The following is a 19006-nucleotide window of genomic DNA, read 5'->3' on the forward strand; positions in this document are numbered from 1 at the left end:
CCTACTGACCGCATCTACAGAGGAGGCGACCTACTGACTAGAGATGACTGACTTTACAGTCCTAGTGAAGCACTTTACCAGGCTAGGACGTAGGCTTATCATCTGGCAGCCTTTGACCTCTGTGCCGCTCTGCTCCGTGTGCCTGGAAAAGCTGGATCCAGTCCTGGGAAAATGGGAGAAGTTACCCAGGACTGGATCCAGCTTTTTCAGGCACCTGGAGCAGAGCGGAGTTCAAAGGCAGCTGAGCCCATTGAAACGCTTCACTAGTACTGTAAGTGGTCTCATCCCCGCTACTGAGCGCACATGGCACGGCTTTATAGAATAAATAGGACACTTACATATTCCGCTGCTGTCTGTTCCGCAATCTCGTTGGTTTCATGCAGGAATTTTGCCTTGGCGACATCTCCGAGTGCAGAGAAACATCTGACCAAAGAAAGAGGAGAAAACAAGGCATGATGGAATGAGGGACAATGAAGAGGATAGGGAGGAAAAGACAGACAATCTGTATCCCCTGTGCCGCTCCTCTCCTCCTCTGTATCCCTTGTGCTGCTCCTCTGTATCCCCTGTGCCGCTCCTCTTCTCCTCTGTATCCCCTGTGCCGCTCCTCTTCTCCTCTGTATTCCCTGTGCTGCTCCTCTCCTGTATCCCCTGTGCCGCTCCTCTCCTCCTCTGTATCCCTTGTGCTGCTCCTCTGTATCCCCTGTGCTGCTCCTCTTCTCCTCTGTATTCCCTGTGCCGCTCCTCTCCTCCTCTGTATTCCCTGTGCTGCTCCTCTCCTGTATCCCCTGTGCTGCTCCTCTCCTGTATCCCCTGTGCCGCTCCTCTTCTCCTCTGTATCCCCTGTGCTGCTCCTCTTCTCCTCTGTATTCCCTGTGCCGCTCCTCTTCTCCTCTGTATTCCCTGTGCTGCTCCTCTCCTCCTCTGTATTCACTGTGCCGCTCCTCTCCTCCTCTGTATCCCTTGTGCTGCTCCTCTGTATCCCCTGTGCCGCTCCTCTTCTCCTCTGTATCCCCTGTGCCGCTCCTCTTCTCCTCTGTATCCCTTGTGCTGCTCCTCTCTATCCCCTGTGCCGCTCCTCTTCTCCTCTGAATTCCCTGTGCTGCTCCTCTCCTCCTCTGTATTCCCTGTGCTGCTCCTCTCCTGTATCCCCTGTGCCGCTCCTCTTCTCCTCTGTATCCCCTGTGCCGCTCCTCTTCTCCTCTGTATTCCCTGTGCCGCTCCTCTTCTCCTCTGTATCCCCTGTGCCGCTCCTCTCTATCCCCTGTGCCGCTCCTCTTCTCCTCTGTATTCCCTGTGCTGCTCCTCTCCTGTATCCCCTGTGCCGCTCCTCTTCTCCTCTGTATCCCCTGTGCCGCTCCTCTTCTCCTCTGTATTCCCTGTGCCGCTCCTCTTCTCCTCTGTATCCCTTGTGCTGCTCCTCTCTATCCCCTGTGCCGCTCCTCTTCTCCTCTGTATTCCCTGTGCTGCTCCTCTCCTCCTCTGTATTCACTGTGCCGCTCCTCTCCTCCTCTGTATTCCCTGTGCTGCTCCTCTCCTGTATCCCCTGTGCCGCTCCTCTTCTCCTCTGTACCCCCTGTGCCGCTCCTCTTCTCCTCTGTATTCCCTGTGCCGCTCCTCTTCTCCTCTGTATCCCTTGTGCTGCTCCTCTCTATCCCCTGTGCCGCTCCTCTTCTCCTCTGTATTCCCTGTGCTGCTCCTCTCCTCCTCTGTATTCCCTGTGCTGCTCCTCTCCTCCTCTGTATTCCCTGTGCTGCTCCTCTCCTGTATCCCCTGTGCCGCTCCTCTTCTCCTCTGTATCCCCTGTGCCGCTCCTCTTCTCCTCTGTATTCCCTGTGCCGCTCCTCTTCTCCTCTGTATCCCTTGTGCTGCTCCTCTCTATCCCCTGTGCCGCTCCTCTTCTCCTCTGTATTCCCTGTGCTGCTCCTCTCCTCCTCTGTATTCCCTGTGCTGCTCCTCTTCTCCTCTGTATCCCTTGTGCTGCTCCTCTCTATCCCCTGTGCCGCTCCTCTTCTCCTCTGTATTCACTGTGCCGCTCCTCTCCTCCTCTGTATCCCTTGTGCTGCTCCTCTCTATCCCCTGTGCCGCTCCTCTCCTTCTCTGTATTCCCTGTGCTGCTCCTCTCCTCCTCTGTATTCACTGTGCCGCTCCTCTCCTCCTCTGTATTCCCTGTGCTGCTCCTCTCCTGTATCCCCTGTGCCGCTCCTCTTCTCCTCTGTATCCCCTGTGCCGCTCCTCTTGTCCTCTGTATCCCCTGTGCCGCTCCTCTTCTCCTCTGTATCCCTTGTGCTGCTCCTCTCTATCCCCTGTGCCGCTCCTCTTGTCCTCTGTATCCCCTGTGCCGCTCCTCTTCTCCTCTGTATCCCTTGTGCTGCTCCTCTCTATCCCCTGTGCCGCTCCTCTCCTCCTCTGTATTCCCTGTGCTGCTCCTCTCCTCCTCTGTATTCACTGTGCCGCTCCTCTCCTCCTCTGTATCCCTTGTGCTGCTCCTCTCTATCCCCTGTGCCGCTCCTCTCCTCCTCTGTATTCCCTGTGCTGCTCCTCTCCTCCTCTGTATTCCCTGTGCTGCTCCTCCCCTCCTCTGTATTCCCTGTGCTGCTCCTCTCCTGTATCCCCTGTGCCGCTCCTCTTCTCCTTCCCTGTAGTCAGGCAGACTCTCTTACCTCTCGGCTACATGCAGGTGTCGGCCCTCCAGGGCCAGCTTGCTGAGACTCTTCCACATGGCTTCCGTCTCTGTGGACATCTCTAAAGTCTCCAGGAAAGCTGCAGCTCTGCGGGAATAGAGAATGTAGGCTGATGATAGAGGTGAGGTGTGCTGGGATGGAAGGGGTTACCCCTGGTGAGGAGGAGGATGATGAAGGAGTGGCACCCCCACCCCATATCTTACCTGTAATAGTCCCCATCATCGATGGCCGTGCCAAACTCTATCAGTCCCTCATCCAGGGTGTAAGATACGGTGTTAACCCCTTCAGTGACTATGACTTCTGTCTTCCCCTCGCTGCGCTCCAGCTCCACAATGTCCCCCTACACAGGGTGGAAAGAGAAGACGAGTCACCCCCATAGTAAGAGGAGGGAGATCCATGGCTGCGGTAATCTATATGGCACCTACCTTCAGGGGGAACATGGTGACCCTCTCTGGAGAGTCAATATTGTACCAGACACACAGGCTGCTGCGGTTCTGAGCCACCACCACATCACTGCCGGGCACCCACTGCACGTAGGAGCAGTAATTCAGGACGGTCGTCTTCTGCCCGGCAGACACATCAAAGAGATTCAGCTGCAAAGTGAAGAGTCAATGGTCAATGGTGAGATGATGAAATAGACCCAGAGCAGCAGGGGGGGGGGGGGGGGGATAACATTAACCCCGGGGAGGGGGAGGGGGATAACCCTAACCCCAGGGGGGGAGAGAATAACCTTAACCCCAGGGGGGGAGAGAATCACCCTAACCCCAGGGGGGGAGAGAATAACCCTAACCCCAGGGGGGAGAGAACAACCCTAACCCCAGGAGGGGGAGGGGGGAATAACCCTAACCCCAGGGGGGGGGGGAGAGAATAACCCTAACCCCAGGGGGGGGGGAATAACCCTAACCCCAGGGGGGGAGAGAATCACCCTAACCCCAGGGGGGGGGGAAATAACCCTAACCCCAGGGGGGGGGGGGAAATAACCCTAACCCCAGGAGGGGGAGGGGGGAATAACCCTAACCCCAGGGGGGGGGAGAGAATAACCCTAACCCCAGGGGGGGAGAGAATAACCTTAACCCCAGGGGGGGGGGGGGAATAACCCTAACCCCAGGAGGGGGAGGGGGGAATAACCCTAACCCCAGGGGGGGAGAGAATAACCTTAACCCCAGGGGGGGGGGGAATAACCCTAACCCCAGGAGGAGGGGGGAATAACCCTAACCCCAGGGGGGAGAGAATAACCCTAACCCCAGGGGGGGAGAGAATAACCCTAACCCCAGGGGGGGAGAGAATAACCTTAACCCCAGGGGGGGGGGGGGAAATAACCCTAACCCCAGGGGGGGAGAGAATAACCTTAACCCCAGGGGGGGGGGGGGGGAAATAGCCCTAACCCCAGGGGGGAGAGAATAACCCTAACCCCAGGGGGGGGGGGAAGTAACCCTAACCCCAGGGGGGGGGAATAACCCTAACCCCAGGGGGGAGAGAATAACCCTAACCCCAGGGGGGGGGGGGAATAACCCTAACCCCAGGGGGGAGAGAATAACCCTAACCCCAGGGGGGGGAGAGAATAACCTTAACCCCAGGGGGGGGGGGGGAAATAACCCTAACCCCAGGGGGGAGAGAATAACCCTAACCCCAGGGGAGGGGGGGGAAATAACCCTAACCCCAGGGGGGGAGAGAATAACCTTAACCCCAGGGGGGGGGGGGAAATAACCCTAACCCCAGGGGGGGGGGGAATAACCCTAACCCCAGGGGGGAGAGAATAACCCTAACCCCAGGGGGGGAGAGAATAACCCTAACCCCAGGAGGAGGGGGGAATAACCCTAACCCCAGGGGGGAGAGAATAACCCTAACCCCAGGGGGGGAGAGAATAACCCTAACCCCAGGGGGGGAGAGAATAACCTTAACCCCAGGAGGAGGGGGGAATAACCCTAACCCCAGGGGGGAATAACCCTAACCCCAGGGGGGGAGAGAATAACCTTAACCCCAGGGGGGGGGGAATAACCCTAACCCCAGGAGGGGGGGGGGAATAACCCTAACCCCAGGGGGGGAGAGAATAACCCTAACCCCAGGAGGGGGGGGAATAACCCTAACCCCAGGGGGGGAGAGAATAACCCTAACCCCAGGAGGGGGGGGGGAATAACCCTAACCCCAGGGGGGGAGAGAATAACCCTAACCCCAGGGGGGGAGAGAATAACCCTAACCCCAGGGGGGGAGAGAATAACCCTAACCCCAGGGGGGGGGATAACCCTAACCCCAGGGGGGGAGAGAATAACCCTAACCCCAGGGGGGGAGAGAATAACCCTAACCCCAGGGGGGGGGATAACCCTAACCCCAGGGGGGGAGAGAATAACCCTAACCCCAGGGGGGGAGAGAATAACCCTAACCCCAGGGGGGCTTCTAGTATAAGTGTAAAAGAAAAAAAAAAAGTATTGTTATTAGTAAAAAATCCCCCTCCCCTAATAAAACTCAGAATCACCCCCCTTTTCCCATGTTATAAATAAATAAACATGTTTGCTATCGCCGCGTGCGTAATCGCCCGAACTATTAATCACATTCCTGATCTCGCACGGTAAACGGCGTCCGCGCAAAAAAATCCCAAAGTGCAAAATTGCGCATTTTTGGTCGCATCAAATCCAGAAAAATTGTAATAAAAAGTGATCAAAAAGTCGTATATGCGCAATCAGGGTACCGATAGAAAGAAGACATCATGGCGCAAAACATGACACCTGACACAGCCCCATAGACCAAAGGATAAAAGCGCTATAAGCCGGGGAATGGAGCGATTGTAAGGAACGTATATTTGGTAACAATGGTTTGAATTTTTTACATGTTATCAGATACAATTAAAACGATATATATGTTCCTCAAGTCGTTACAATAAAAGTTATACATGTTATATAACAAGTCAGTTTTACCCCAGGGCGAATGGCGTTAAAACACATACCCCTCAAATAAACAAAATGTGTTTTGTTTTTTTTATTTCACCACATTGAATATTTTCCTGGATTCGCAGTGACTTTATGGTATAATTCAGCCGTCATTACAAAGGACAATTAGTGACGCAAAAAATAAGGATAAGGGATGATGTGGGTCTCTAGGTGGAAAAATGCAAGTGCTATGTATGTATGTATGTATGTATGTATGTATATATGTATGTATGTATATATGTATGTATGTATGTATGTATGTATGTATGTATGTATGGCCTTATATACACAAGGAGGAAAAACCGAAAACACAAAAATCGAAATTGGCTCGGTCCTTAATGGAGTTAGCGTCAATGGGATAAAAGAGCCAAGAGAACGTATTGTCTGCAGGCAGCAGGTGTGGACCCGATCTGCTGCCTAATCGGTTTGTCTTTGGGCCACGCCAGGGAATCTCTGGGCTGGGACTTCTGCGGCCAGAGGGCACCAGGTCCGGGGTGATCTCCTGTAGCCATGTACACGTCTCCAATGCGGTGTTATCCAGGGACTAGTTCATACTCATAGTATGACAAGGTAGTCAGTGACCGTCACGGGTCAGAAAGTGGTCTTTCACCCATCGCCCTCACGGATCAGGCTTTATGCACCACACAATTCGGCTGGGTGAAGATCTTAGCACCACTGATTTAGTCAGAGTTCTGGAATTAACGACAACAGGTACTTATTCTTGACTGTGATCTTGTTCAGTCCTTGATAATAAATTAAGGGAACCATCCTCCTTGTGCAGAAAAAGAAAACCCAGCTCCGGCAGGTCAAGAGGATGTCCGAACAAACCCCTAGACCTAGACACTGGAGTTTCCCAGCCTCTTGCCTCCACAACACAGGTACAGATACGTCGCCATTGGCTGTTCTGGTTGGTAAACATGAGGCGCTCTACTTGCATCTGCTCCTCCAAGGCGGCAGGGGTAGGTGGCTGCAAGGGCCTTTGGAAGGACAGAGCCAGGAGAGCAGGTCTTCTGCAGCATGAGACTTTCCTGGTGTGTCATTTAAGGTGGTCAGTAAGCCCTGCTAGCTCGTCCTTAATCTGGTCAGACAGACCCTCCCAAAATACCACTAGTTGGGCCTCATTGTTCCAGGACAGTTTTGCAGCCAGGGTGCAGAACTGGATGGACCGGCTGTAGGTGGAGCAGTGCAGAAGCCGCAGAGCTAACGCAGACTGCTTTCTCAAAAACCATCCAACATGTGGCTAAAGATGGCTGCAGGCTCCTGGTGTCTGGAGACTCATGTTCCCAGAGGGCCGGCGGTGTCCAGGCAGGTGCAGATGTTATGCACACACTGCATCAGGGCGCTCTGGCGCGTCATTTCTTGCAGTAGCTCTTTTACAATCGGCTGACCAGTGGGGTCAATGGCCTGATCATACTATACCGGTCAATGAGTATGGACCCGCTGTGTTTCTCAACTAGTTTGACTTTGGGCCGTACCAGGGAGCAGAGTCTAAGAGCTCTTTGTGTCTTCACCCTTTATTTGGCTCCAGGATGTGGAAGCAAGACCTCTGTGGCCAAGGGGGCACCAGGTGTGGTCCATAAATGTGGTCCCAGTGTGAGCAGAAGCTGGTTCCCAAGAACCAGACAGAGTTGGTGCAAGGCACCAGGGAACAGCCTGAGTATACGTGGTCAGCAGGAGATTCAGCCCAGTACCAGGGATGAGGCTGGGATGATAAATGGGCAAAGAGTCAGGGGAAAGCGGCTTCAGAGACAGGTCAGACAATCAGAGTCAGCAACGGGAGAGGCAAGCAGTACAGTAAGGGTCAGGCAGCAGGCATAATCCGCAGAACAGACACAGGTCAGGATACCTGGAGAATCAGCAGGATCACAGAAATGCACCTTCGCTTAGAATGCACAACTGCAATAACACTCAGGAGGAGGTGGAGAACAGAGGTGTCACTGCAGCAGAAGGTGGAGAACAGAGGTGTCACTGCAGCAGAAGGTGGAGAACAGAGGTGTCACTGCAGCAGAAGGTGGAGAACAGAGGTGTCACTGCAGCAGAAGGTGGAGAACAGAGGTGTCACTGCAGCAGAAGGTGGAGAACAGAGGTGTCACTGCAGCAGAAGGTGGAGAACAGAGGTGTCACTGCAGCAGAAGGTGGTAGAAGACACCAGAAGCCACTAGCAGCCCCAGGAGCAAAGAAGTGGACGGAATGGCGCTGGCAAGGCTCATCCAGCAGCGTTACAGTACAGGACACAGTATGGAACGCGGTACGGGACACTGTATGGGACACGGTACAGAACACGGCACAGGACACAGTACAGGACACTGCACAGGACACAGTACAGGACACAGTACAGGACATAGTGTCATCTAAACAAAAACAAAATGCATTAAACCTCATATCACTACTTTAGGTTTTCTCTACATATTGTCCAATTGTGGAAGTAATACCGTACTAGGCTGCATTAAGATTATGAATTCAAACTGCATATAAGACCCAGAGTTCCTGACATATGACAGAGCCCTGGAGCCACATGTAGAGGACACTCTTCATAGTACAGCCCAGGACTTGTTCTCTGTCTGATCACCCCTAGCCTCTCTAGGATACCACAAGTCTTTAGGACAGATGATGTATTGATAGGAGGATTGTTCCTGGTGATCTGGTCGCTGGTGGTGATGTCTGGAGAACAGATGTATTGATATGAGGACTGTTCCTGGTGATCTGGTCGCTGGTGGTGATGTTTGGAGAACAGATGATGTATTGATATGAGGACTGTTCCTGGTGATCTGGTCGCTGGTGCTTATGACTAGAGGACAGATGATGTATTGATATGAGGTTTGTTCCTGGTGGTGATCTGGTCGCTGGTGGTGATGTCTGGAGAACAGATGTATTGATATGAGGACTGTTCCTGGTGATCTGGTCGCTGGTGGTGATGTTTGGAGAACAGATGATGTATTGATATGAGGACTGTTCCTGGTGATCTGGTCGCTGGTGCTTATGACTAGAGGACAGATGATGTATTGATATGAGGTTTGTTCCTGGTGGTGATCTGGTCGCTGGTGGTGATGTTTAGAGGACAGATGATGAGGCACTAATGACATTGTAAGTGCAATCACAAGTTACAGATTACTGGCACCAGTCAGAGTAGTCCTGCCATTCACAGGTGGAAATCACAGGTAGGTGAGGTCTGACAAGTGTTTTTGTTCCATGAGGCGTCACCATGATCTGTACTTTTTACGTCACCTGAGTATATGTCACTTTTTGATCACTTTTTATTAATCAGCAACTTTGCACTTACACAGCGTACTGTGTGAGTTCAGGAATGTGATCATTTATAGTTCGGGCGAAATCAAATACGTTAATGTGTCCATTTTTATTGTCCCTCTAGGGGACTACCATTATTGCTAGGGATGAATGCAGTATATATGTATCCATTACCTCAGGCAGTACAGGCAGCTGGGGAGGCCTAGCAGAAGCCCCGGGCTCAGGGCTCCCTGTCATCTGCCAGTGGAGAGACACAACGTCAGCCCTCTATAGACCCTCGTATCCGCACCATGACGTACGAGTTGCATCCTAGTGCCTGACAGGGTTAAAGACGTATCTGAACCTTTTGCTTAGTATAGTAGTATGCACAGTCTCTTAACAGAGGGAGTTCTGCTCCAGAGGCACAACTGCTGCTAAGCAATACTCCCCCACATACACTTTATATGTGTACATGCACAGGCTGCGGTGACTGGATCATCCACCTATGATAGCGTTATATAAGCAGGCTGACAAAGGGCGAGGGACGTGAGCGGACGTGAGCCAGAGGTCAATGAATGGCAACACTATCACAGGTCGGATGGGTAAGTTTGTGGGGGGGGGGGATGCTAGTGCTGGGGCAAAATCATTCCTCTCACCCGAAGCTTCTTATCTCTGAAGAGGAGTTTGTGGCCGGTTTCATTCAGCTCCAGCCAGTCAATTTTAGTGTCATGGGTGACGGTGCTCAAAGTATAACCCGACAGTAGATCCACTGCAAAGAGAGAGGAGAGCAATACACCATGCTGTACGGGGTCATGATAGCTGAGCGGGCGAGGGCAGAAGGGGCAGAGGTGAGCAGCCAAGGGCAGGAGGGGCAGGTGAGCGGGCGACAGTGGCTAAGGGGCAGAGGTGAGTGGGCGGGGCAAGAGAGGCAGGTGAGTGGGCGACGGTGGCTAAGGGGCAGAGGTGAGCGGGCAAGGGCAGCAAAGGGGCAGAGGTGAGTGGGCGGGGCAAGAGAGGCAGGTGAGTGGGCGGGGCAAGAGAGGCAGGTGAGTGGGCGACGGTGGCTAAGGGGCAGAGGTGAGCGGGCGACGGTGGCTAAGGGGCAGAGGTGAGCAGGCAAGGGCAGCAAAGGGGCAGAGGTGAGTGGGCGGGGCAAGAGAGGCAGGTGAGTGGGCAACGGAGGCTAAGGGGCAGAGGTGAGCGGGCGAGGGCGGAAAAGGGGCAGAGGTGAGTGGGTGAGGGGAAGAAGGGCGGCCAAGGGCAAGAGGGGCAAGTGAGCGGCCGAGGGCAAGAGGGGCGGGTGAGCGGCCGAGGGCAAGAGGGGTGGGTGAGCGGCCGAGGGCAGGAGGGGCAGAGGTGAGCGGCCGAGGGCAGGAGGGGCAGAGGTGAGCGGCCGAGGGCAGGAGGGGCGGGTACCTATAGCGATGGTCTTCATGTCTATCAGATAAGCCAGCTTCTTGTTGTCTTCTGCGCCGCGCTGTCGCCTCTCGTTCAGCCGCACACTGTAATGAGACATGGGCGGTCAGAGATTGGGTGTGTTCTGGAGTGGTCACGCCCCCTGGTAGTACCCCCCCCCCCCCCCCCCCCCACTCACCTGATCAGATGGGGGTTCATGAACTCCGTACGTACAGTCCCCAGAATCTCGTTATTTCCGTACTCCACCAGAGTCAGCTCCCCCGCATTGAAGATCATGCAGACCTGCCAGAGAGATGTGTAAGTGCTCCACAGGGGATGGTTGGAGTAGGAGTAGTATGTTAGGGTGGAGCACAGGGGATGGTTGGAGTAGGAGTAGTATGTTAGGGTGGAGCACAGGGGATGGTTGGAGTAGGAGTAGTATGTTAGGGTGGAGCACAGGGGATGGTTGGAGTAGTAGTATGTTAGGGTGGAGCACAGGGGATGGTTGGAGTAGGAGTAGTATGTTAGGGTGGAGCACAGGGGATGGTTGGAGTAGGAGTAGTATGTTAGGGTGGAGCACAGGGGATGGTTGGAGTAGTAGTATGTTAGGGTGGAGCACAGGGGATGGTTGGAATAGTAGTAGGTTAGGGTGGAGCACAGGGGATGGTTGGAGTAGTAGTAGTATGTTAGGGTGGAGCACAGGGGATGGTTGGAGTAGTAGTAGTATGTTAGGGTGGAGCACAGGGGATGGTTGGAGTAGTAGTAGGTTAGGGTGGAGCACAGGGGATGGTTAGAGTAGTAGTAGTATGTTAGGGTGGAGCACAGGGGATGGTTGGAGTAGTAGTAGTATGTTAGGGTGGAGCACAGGGGATGGTTGGAGTAGTAGGTTAGGGTGGAGCACAGGGGATGGATGGAGTAGTAGGTTAGGGTGGAGCACAGGGGATGGTTGGAGTAGTAGGTTAGGGTGGAGCACAGGGGATGGTTGGAGTAGTAGGTTAGGGTGGAGCACAGGGGATGGTTGGAGTAGTAGTAGTAGTATGTTAGGGTGGAGCACAGGGGATGGTTGGAGTAGTAGGTTAGGGTGGAGCACAGGGGATGGTTGGAGTAGTAGTAGTATGTTAGGGTGGAGCACAGGGGATGGTTGGAGTAGTAGGTTAGGGTGGAGCACAGGGGATGGTTGGAGTAGTAGTAGTATGTTAGGGTGGAGCACAGGGGATGGTTGGAGTAGTAGTAGTATGTTAGGGTGGAGCACAGGGGATGGTTGGAGTAGTAGGTTAGGGTGGAGCACAGGGGATGGTTGGAGTAGTAGGTTAGGGTGGAGCACAGGGGATGGTTGGAGTAGTAGTAGTATGTTAGGGTGGAGCACAGGGGATGGTTGGAGTAGTAGGTTAGGGTGGAGCACAGGGGATGGTTGGAGTAGTAGTATGTTAGCAGTACCAGTTCTTACATTCTCATTTTCAAAGAAGAATTTCTCGTTGCCTCCAGATCCCGGCCAGGCCACCTGCAGAGAACAGAGACCGAATCATACCTCACTGAGCCAGCAGTATGGAGGGGGTACACAGCACCTGGTTGTATGGGGTCATACCTCACTGAGCCAGCAGTATGGAGGGGGTACACAGCACCTGTTAGTATGGGGTCATACCTCACTGAGCCAGCAGTATGGAGGGGGGTACACAGCACCTAGTAGTATGGGGTCATACCTCACTGAGCCAGCAGTATGGAGGGGGTACACAGCACCTGGTAGTATGGGGTCATACCTCACTGAGCCAGCAGTATGGAGGGGGTACACAGCACCTGGTTGTATGGGGTCATACCTCACTGAGCCAGCAGTATGGAGGGGGTACACAGCACCTGTTAGTATGGGGTCATACCTCACTGAGCCAGCAGTATGGAGGGGGGTACACAGCACCTAGTAGTATGGGGTCATACCTCACTGAGCCAGCAGTATGGAGGGGGTACACAGCACCTGGTAGTATGGGGTCATACCTCACTGAGCCAGCAGTATGGAGGGGGTACACAGCACCTGGTTGTATGGGGTCATACCTCACTGAGCCAGCAGTATGGAGGGGGTACACAGCACCTAGTAGTATGGGGTCATACCTCACTGAGCCAGCAGTATGGAGGGGGTACACAGCACCTAGTAGTATGGGGTCATACCTCACTGAGCCAGCAGTATGGAGGGGGTACACAGCACCTGGTAGTATGGGGTCATACCTCACTGAGCCAGCAGTATGGAGGGGGTACACAGCACCTGGTAGTATGGGGTCATACCTCACTGAGCCAGCAGTATGGAGGGGGTACACAGCACCTGGTAGTATGGGGTCATACCTCACTGAGCCAGCAGTATGGAGGGGGTACACAGCACCTGGTTGTATGGGGTCATACCTCACTGAGCCAGCAGTATGGAGGGGGTACACAGCACCTAGTAGTATGGGGTCATACCTCACTGAGCCAGCAGTATGGAGGGGGTACACAGCACCTAGTAGTATGGGGTCATACCTCACTGAGCCAGCAGTATGGAGGGGGTACACAGCACCTGGTAGTATGGGGTCATACCTCACTGAGCCAGCAGTATGGAGGGGGTACACAGCACCTGGTAGTATGGGGTCATACCTCACTGAGCCAGCAGTATGGAGGGGGTACACAGCACCTGGTAGTATGGGGTCATACCTCACTGAGCCAGCAGTATGGAGGGGGTACACAGCACCTGGTAGTATGGGGTCATACCTCACTGAGCCAGCAGTATGGAGGGGGTACACAGCACCTGGTTGTATGGGGTCATACCTCACTGAGCCAGCAGTATGGAGGGGGTACACAGCACCTGGTTGTATGGGGTCATACCTCACTGAGCCAGCAGTATGGAGGGGGTACACAGCACCTGGTTGTATGGGGTCATACCTCACTGAGCCAGCAGTATGGAGGGGGTACACAGCACCTGGTTGTATGGGGTCATACCTCACTGAGCCAGCAGTATGGAGGGGGTACACAGCACCTGGTTGTATGGGGTCATACCTCACTGAGCCAGCAGTATGGAGGGGGTACACAGCACCTGGTTGTATGGGGTCATACCTCACTGAGCCAGCAGTATGGAGGGGGTACACAGCACCTGGTTGTATGGGGTCATACCTCACTGAGCCAGCAGTATGGAGGGGGTACACAGCACCTAGTAGTATGGGGTCATACCTCACTGAGCCAGCAGTATGGAGGGGGTACACAGCACCTGGTAGTATGGGGTCATACCTCACTGAGCCAGCAGTATGGAGGGGGTACACAGCACCTGGTAGTATGGGGTCATACCTCACTGAGCCAGCAGTATGGAGGGGGTACACAGCACCTGGTAGTATGGGGTCATACCTCACTGAGCCAGCAGTATGGAGGGGGTACACAGCACCTGGTAGTATGGGGTCATACCTCACTGAGCCAGCAGTATGGAGGGGGTACACAGCACCTGGTTGTATGGGGTCATACCCCACTGAGCCAGCAGTATGGAGGGGGTACACAGCACCTGGTAGTATGGGGTCATACCTCACTGAGCCAGCAGTATGGAGGGGGTACACAGCACCTGGTTGTATGGGGTCATACCTCACTGAGCCAGCAGTATGGAGGGGGTACACAGCACCTGGTTGTATGGGGTCATACCCCACTGAGCCAGCAGTATGGAGGGGGTACACAGCACCTGGTTGTATGGGGTCATACCTCACTGAGCCAGCAGTATGGAGGGGGTACACAGCACCTGGTAGTATGGGGTCATACCTCACTGAGCCAGCAGTATGGAGGGGGTACACAGCACCTGGTTGTATGGGGTCATACCTCACTGAGCCAGCAGTATGGAGGGGGTACACAGCACCTGGTTGTATGGGGTCATACCTCACTGAGCCGGTTGGTAACCAGGTCTCCCAGTAGTAAGGTATCAGATGTGTGAGCGACCAGGAACCGATCCTTCCCCATAATCTTCACCTCATCCACCTCGTAGCCGTAATGAGACTTCAGCACCACCCGGGTCCCCGAGGAGAGGTTCCTCACTATCACCTGGAGACAAAGCACATGGACTGACTGCACCGCCCCGCCCCAAGCACAGCTCCACCCTAACACCATCACCCTGCACCAAGCACAGCTCCACCCTAACACCATCACCCTGCACCAAGCACAGCTCCACCCTAACAACATCACCCCGCCCCAAGCACAGCTCCACCCTAACACCATCACCCCGCCCGGCACCAAGCACAGCTCCACCCTAACACCATCACCCCGCCCCGCACCAAGCACAGCTCCACCCTAACACCATCGCCCCGCACCAAGCACAGCTCCACCCTAACACCATCACCCCGCCACGCACCAAGCACAGCTCCACCCTAACACCATCGCCCCGCACCAAGCAAAGCTACACCCTAACACCATCACCCCGCCCAGCACCACCCTAACACCATCACCCTGCCCCAAGGTCACAGCACCACCCTAACACCATCACCCTGGCCGCACCAAGCACAGCACCACCCTAACACCATCACCCGGCCCCGCACCAAGCACAGCTCCACCCTAACACCATCACCCCGCCCCGCACCACCCTAACACCATCACCCTGCCCCAAGGTCACAGCACCACCCTACCACCATCACCCCACCCCCAGGTCACAGCACCACCCTACCACCATCACCCCACCCCCAGGTCACAGCACCACCCTAACACCTCAGCACGCGGGCTCCTCACCTGACTTGGTCCCACGTAGGTCATTTCAAACTTATTTTTGTAGATTGTACGACGCAGGCAGCAGTCAAACTGCTCCACTCCTCCACATAGTGTACCCTGCGGAGAGCACACGGGATTAGTCACCGACCACTCCTACACACACCCGGATCAGTCACCGACCACTCCTACACACACCCGGATCAGTCACCGACCACTCCTACACACACCCGGATCAGTCACCGACCACTCCTACACACACCCGGATCAGTCACCGACCACTCCTACACACACCCGGATCAGTCACCGACCACTCCTACACACACCCGGATCAGTCACCGACCACTCCTACACACACCCGGATCAGTCACCGACCACTCCTACACACACCCGGATCAGTCACCGACCACTCCTACACACACACACACACCAGCCCCTCCTATATACACACACAGCAGCCCCTCCTATATACACACAGCAGCCCTTCCTATATACACACACACAGCAGCCCTTCCTATATACACACACAGCAGCCCCTCCTATATACACACACACAGCAGCCCCTCCTATATACACACACAGCAGCCCCTCCTATATACACACAGCAGCCCCTCCTATATATACACAGCAGCCCCTCCTGTATACACACAGCAGCTCCTCCTATATACACACAGCAGCCCCTCCTATATACACACACAGCAGCCCCTCCTATATACACACACAGCAGCCCCTCCTATATATACACAGCAGCCCCTCCTATATACACACACAGCAGCCCCTCCTATATACACACAGCAGCCCCTCCTATATACACACACACAGCAGCCCCTCCTATATACACACACAGCAGCCCCTCCTATATACACACACAGCAGCCCCTCCTATATACACACAGCAGCCCCTCCTATATACACACACAGCAGCCCCTCCTATATACACACACAGCAGCCCCTCCTATATACACACACAGCAGCCCCTCCTATATACACACACACAGCAGCCCCTCCTATATACACACACAGCAGCCCCTCCTATATACACACACAGCAGCCCCTCCTATATACACACAGCAGCCCCTCCTATATACACACACAGCAGCCCCTCCTATATACACACACAGCAGCCCCTCCTATATACACACACAGCAGCCCCTCCTATATACACACAGCAGCCCCTCCTATATACACACACACACAGCAGCCCCTCCTATATACACACACACAGCAGCCCCTCCTATATACACACACAGCAGCCCCTCCTGTATACACACAGCAGCCCCTCCTATATACACACACAGCAGCCCCTCCTATATACACACAGCAGCCCCTCCTATATACACACAGCAGCCCCTCCTATATACACACACACAGCAGCCCCTCCTATATACACACACAGCAGCCCCTCCTATACACACACAGCAGCCCCTCCTATACACACACAGCAGCCCCTCCTATATACACACAGCAGCCCCTCCTATATACACACAGCAGCCCCTCCTATATACACACAGCAGCCCCTCCTATATACACACACAGCAGCCCCTCCTATATACACACAGCAGCCCCTCCTATATACACACAGCAGCCCCTCCTATATACACACAGCAGCCCCTCCTATATACACACAGCAGCCCCTCCTATATACACACAGCAGCCCCTCCTATATACACACACACAGCAGCCCCTCCTATATACACACAGCAGCCCCTCCTATATACACACACAGCAGCCCCTCCTATATACACACAGCAGCCCCTCCTATATACACACAGCAGCCCCTCCTATATACACACAGCAGCCCCTCCTATATACACACACAGCAGCCCCTCCTATATACACACAGCAGCCCCTCCTATATACACACACAGCAGCCCCTCCTATATACACACAGCAGCCCCTCCTATATACACACACAGCAGCCCCTCCTATATACACACAGCAGCTCCTCCTATATACACACACACACAGCAGCCCCTCCTATATACACACAGCAGCCCTTCCTATATACACACACACAGCAGCCCCTCCTATATACACACACAGCAGCCCCTCCTATATACACACACACAGCAGCCCCTCCTATACACACACAGCAGCCCCTCCTATATACACACACAGCAGCCCCTCCTATATACACACACACACAGCAGCCCCTCCTATATACACACAGCAGCCCCTCCTATACACACACACACAGCAGCCCCTCCTATATACACACAGCAGCCCCTCCTATATAAACACACAGCAGCCCCTCCTGTATACACACAGCAGCCCCTCCTGTATACACACAGCAGCCCCTCCTATATACACACAGCAGCCCCTCCTATATACACACAGCAGCCCCTCCTATATACACACAGCAGCCCCTCCTATATACACACACAGCAGCCCCTCCTATATACACACACACAGCAGCCCCTCCTATATACACACAGCAGCCCCTCCTATACACACACAGCAGCCCCTCCTATACACACACAGCAGCCCCTCCTATATACACACAGCAGCCCCTCCTATATACACACAGCAGCCCCTCCTATATACACACACAGCAGCCCCTCCTATATACACACACACAGCAGCCCCTCCTATATACACACAGCAGCCCCTCCTGTATACACACAGCAGCCCCTCCTATATACACACACAGCAGCCGGGAGCCGCCCTCACCGCGCACAGTCGGGATCCGTCCCTCTTCCAGGCCAGGGCAGTGATACTGTACAGGTTGGGAATGTCTTTGGGTCGGGCTTCTTCCCATAATCCCCTGCGGGGGCTCCAGTTCAGCACTCGTAGTCTGTAAGGTGAAGGATGATGAGGTGTGTGGGGGTGCTGGGCCCATAGCAGAACCCTGTGTACCCTCCGCCTACCTGTCATGGCTGCCCACCACCACAGACTGCCCACTAGGACTGGTGACCGCCACACTCAGCTCCCGCTCACTGGGGTCCCGGCTGTAATCAAATGTCTGGATGAGCTGTCCCTCTCGCCCATAGGCCACCAGCTTCTTATCACAGCCGCCAGCTACAATGCTGCCCGAGGCCCAGGCCAGGGCGTACGGTGGGCACGGGTGGGTGACCAACTTCCCCTGAAATACACCAAACGTCATACATACAGCAGTATCAACCAGACAGGACCATGTGACCTATATACAGGAGGAGATCCCATCATGTGACCTATATACAGGAGGAGATCCCACCATGTGACCTATATACAGGAGGAGATCCCATCATGTGACCTATATACAGGAGATCCCATCATGTGACCTATATACAGGAGGAGATCCCATCATGTGACCTATATACAGGAGGAGATCCCATCATGTGACCTATATACAGGAGATCCCATCATGTGACCTATATACAGGAGGAGATCCCATCATGACCTATATACAGGAGGAGATCCCATCATGTGACCTATATACAGGAGGAGATCCCATCATGTGACCTATATACAGCTGTACCTGTGACTCTCCTGATCCTTCATCATCAAAGAAATAGCGGACGATGGTTCCATCAGCGTGACCGGACAGGATTCCTTTACCTGAAACACTGAAACGACACAAAACGTTACAGAGTCAGCAGAGATCTACACTACAGGGGTCACAGGTGGCATCACCTTCTGGATGCAGCCGGAATCTTCTAGGAGGCTCTTAGCGCTCCACCTCATGCCTCCCCGGGCATACTCCCCCTCTATCCCCTCCCCGGGCATGCTCCCCCTCTATCCCCTCCCCGAGCATGCTCCCCCTCTATCCCCTCCCCGGGCATGCTCCCCCTCTATCCCCTCCCCGGGCATGCTCCCCCTCTATCCCCTCCCCGGGCCTGCTCCCCCTCTATCCCCTCCCCGGGCATGCTCCCCCTCTATCCCCTCCCCGGGCATGCTCCCCCTCTATCCCCTCCCCGGGCATACTCCCCCTCTATCCCCTCCCCGGGCATACTCCCCCTCTATCCCCTCCCCGGTCATACTCCCCTCTATCCCCTCCCCGGGCATACTCCCCCTCTATCCCCTCCCCGGGCATACTCCCCCTCTATCCCCTCCCCGGGCATACTCCCCCTCTATCCCCTCCCCGGGCATACTCCCCCTCTATCCCCTCCCCGGGCATACT

General features: G+C 54.6%; 1 protein-coding gene across 2 annotated transcripts in view; it reads right to left on the bottom strand.

The window, feature by feature from the left end:
- IFT172 (intraflagellar transport 172) overlaps positions 1-19006 on the bottom strand; it is a 157550-nt gene that overhangs the window by 105727 nt on the left and 32817 nt on the right. For both annotated transcript variants that reach the window (XM_069973309.1, XM_069973308.1), the window contains exons 6-18: positions 18365-18452; positions 17775-17989; positions 17578-17701; positions 14933-15028; positions 14093-14254; positions 11673-11726; positions 10425-10528; positions 10247-10332; positions 9487-9599; positions 3107-3274; positions 2885-3021; positions 2661-2768; positions 339-423 (exon numbers count right to left, since the gene is read on the bottom strand). In XM_069973309.1, coding sequence (XP_069829410.1) covers positions 339-423; positions 2661-2768; positions 2885-3021; positions 3107-3274; positions 9487-9599; positions 10247-10332; positions 10425-10528; positions 11673-11726; positions 14093-14254; positions 14933-15028; positions 17578-17701; positions 17775-17989; positions 18365-18452 — 1540 coding nt within the window. The remainder of the gene's footprint in view (positions 1-338; positions 424-2660; positions 2769-2884; positions 3022-3106; positions 3275-9486; positions 9600-10246; positions 10333-10424; positions 10529-11672; positions 11727-14092; positions 14255-14932; positions 15029-17577; positions 17702-17774; positions 17990-18364; positions 18453-19006) is intronic.

The sequence above is a fragment of the Dendropsophus ebraccatus genome, chromosome 6 (genome assembly GCF_027789765.1).
Source record: "Dendropsophus ebraccatus isolate aDenEbr1 chromosome 6, aDenEbr1.pat, whole genome shotgun sequence".
Classification (NCBI taxonomy): domain Eukaryota; kingdom Metazoa; phylum Chordata; class Amphibia; order Anura; family Hylidae; genus Dendropsophus; species Dendropsophus ebraccatus.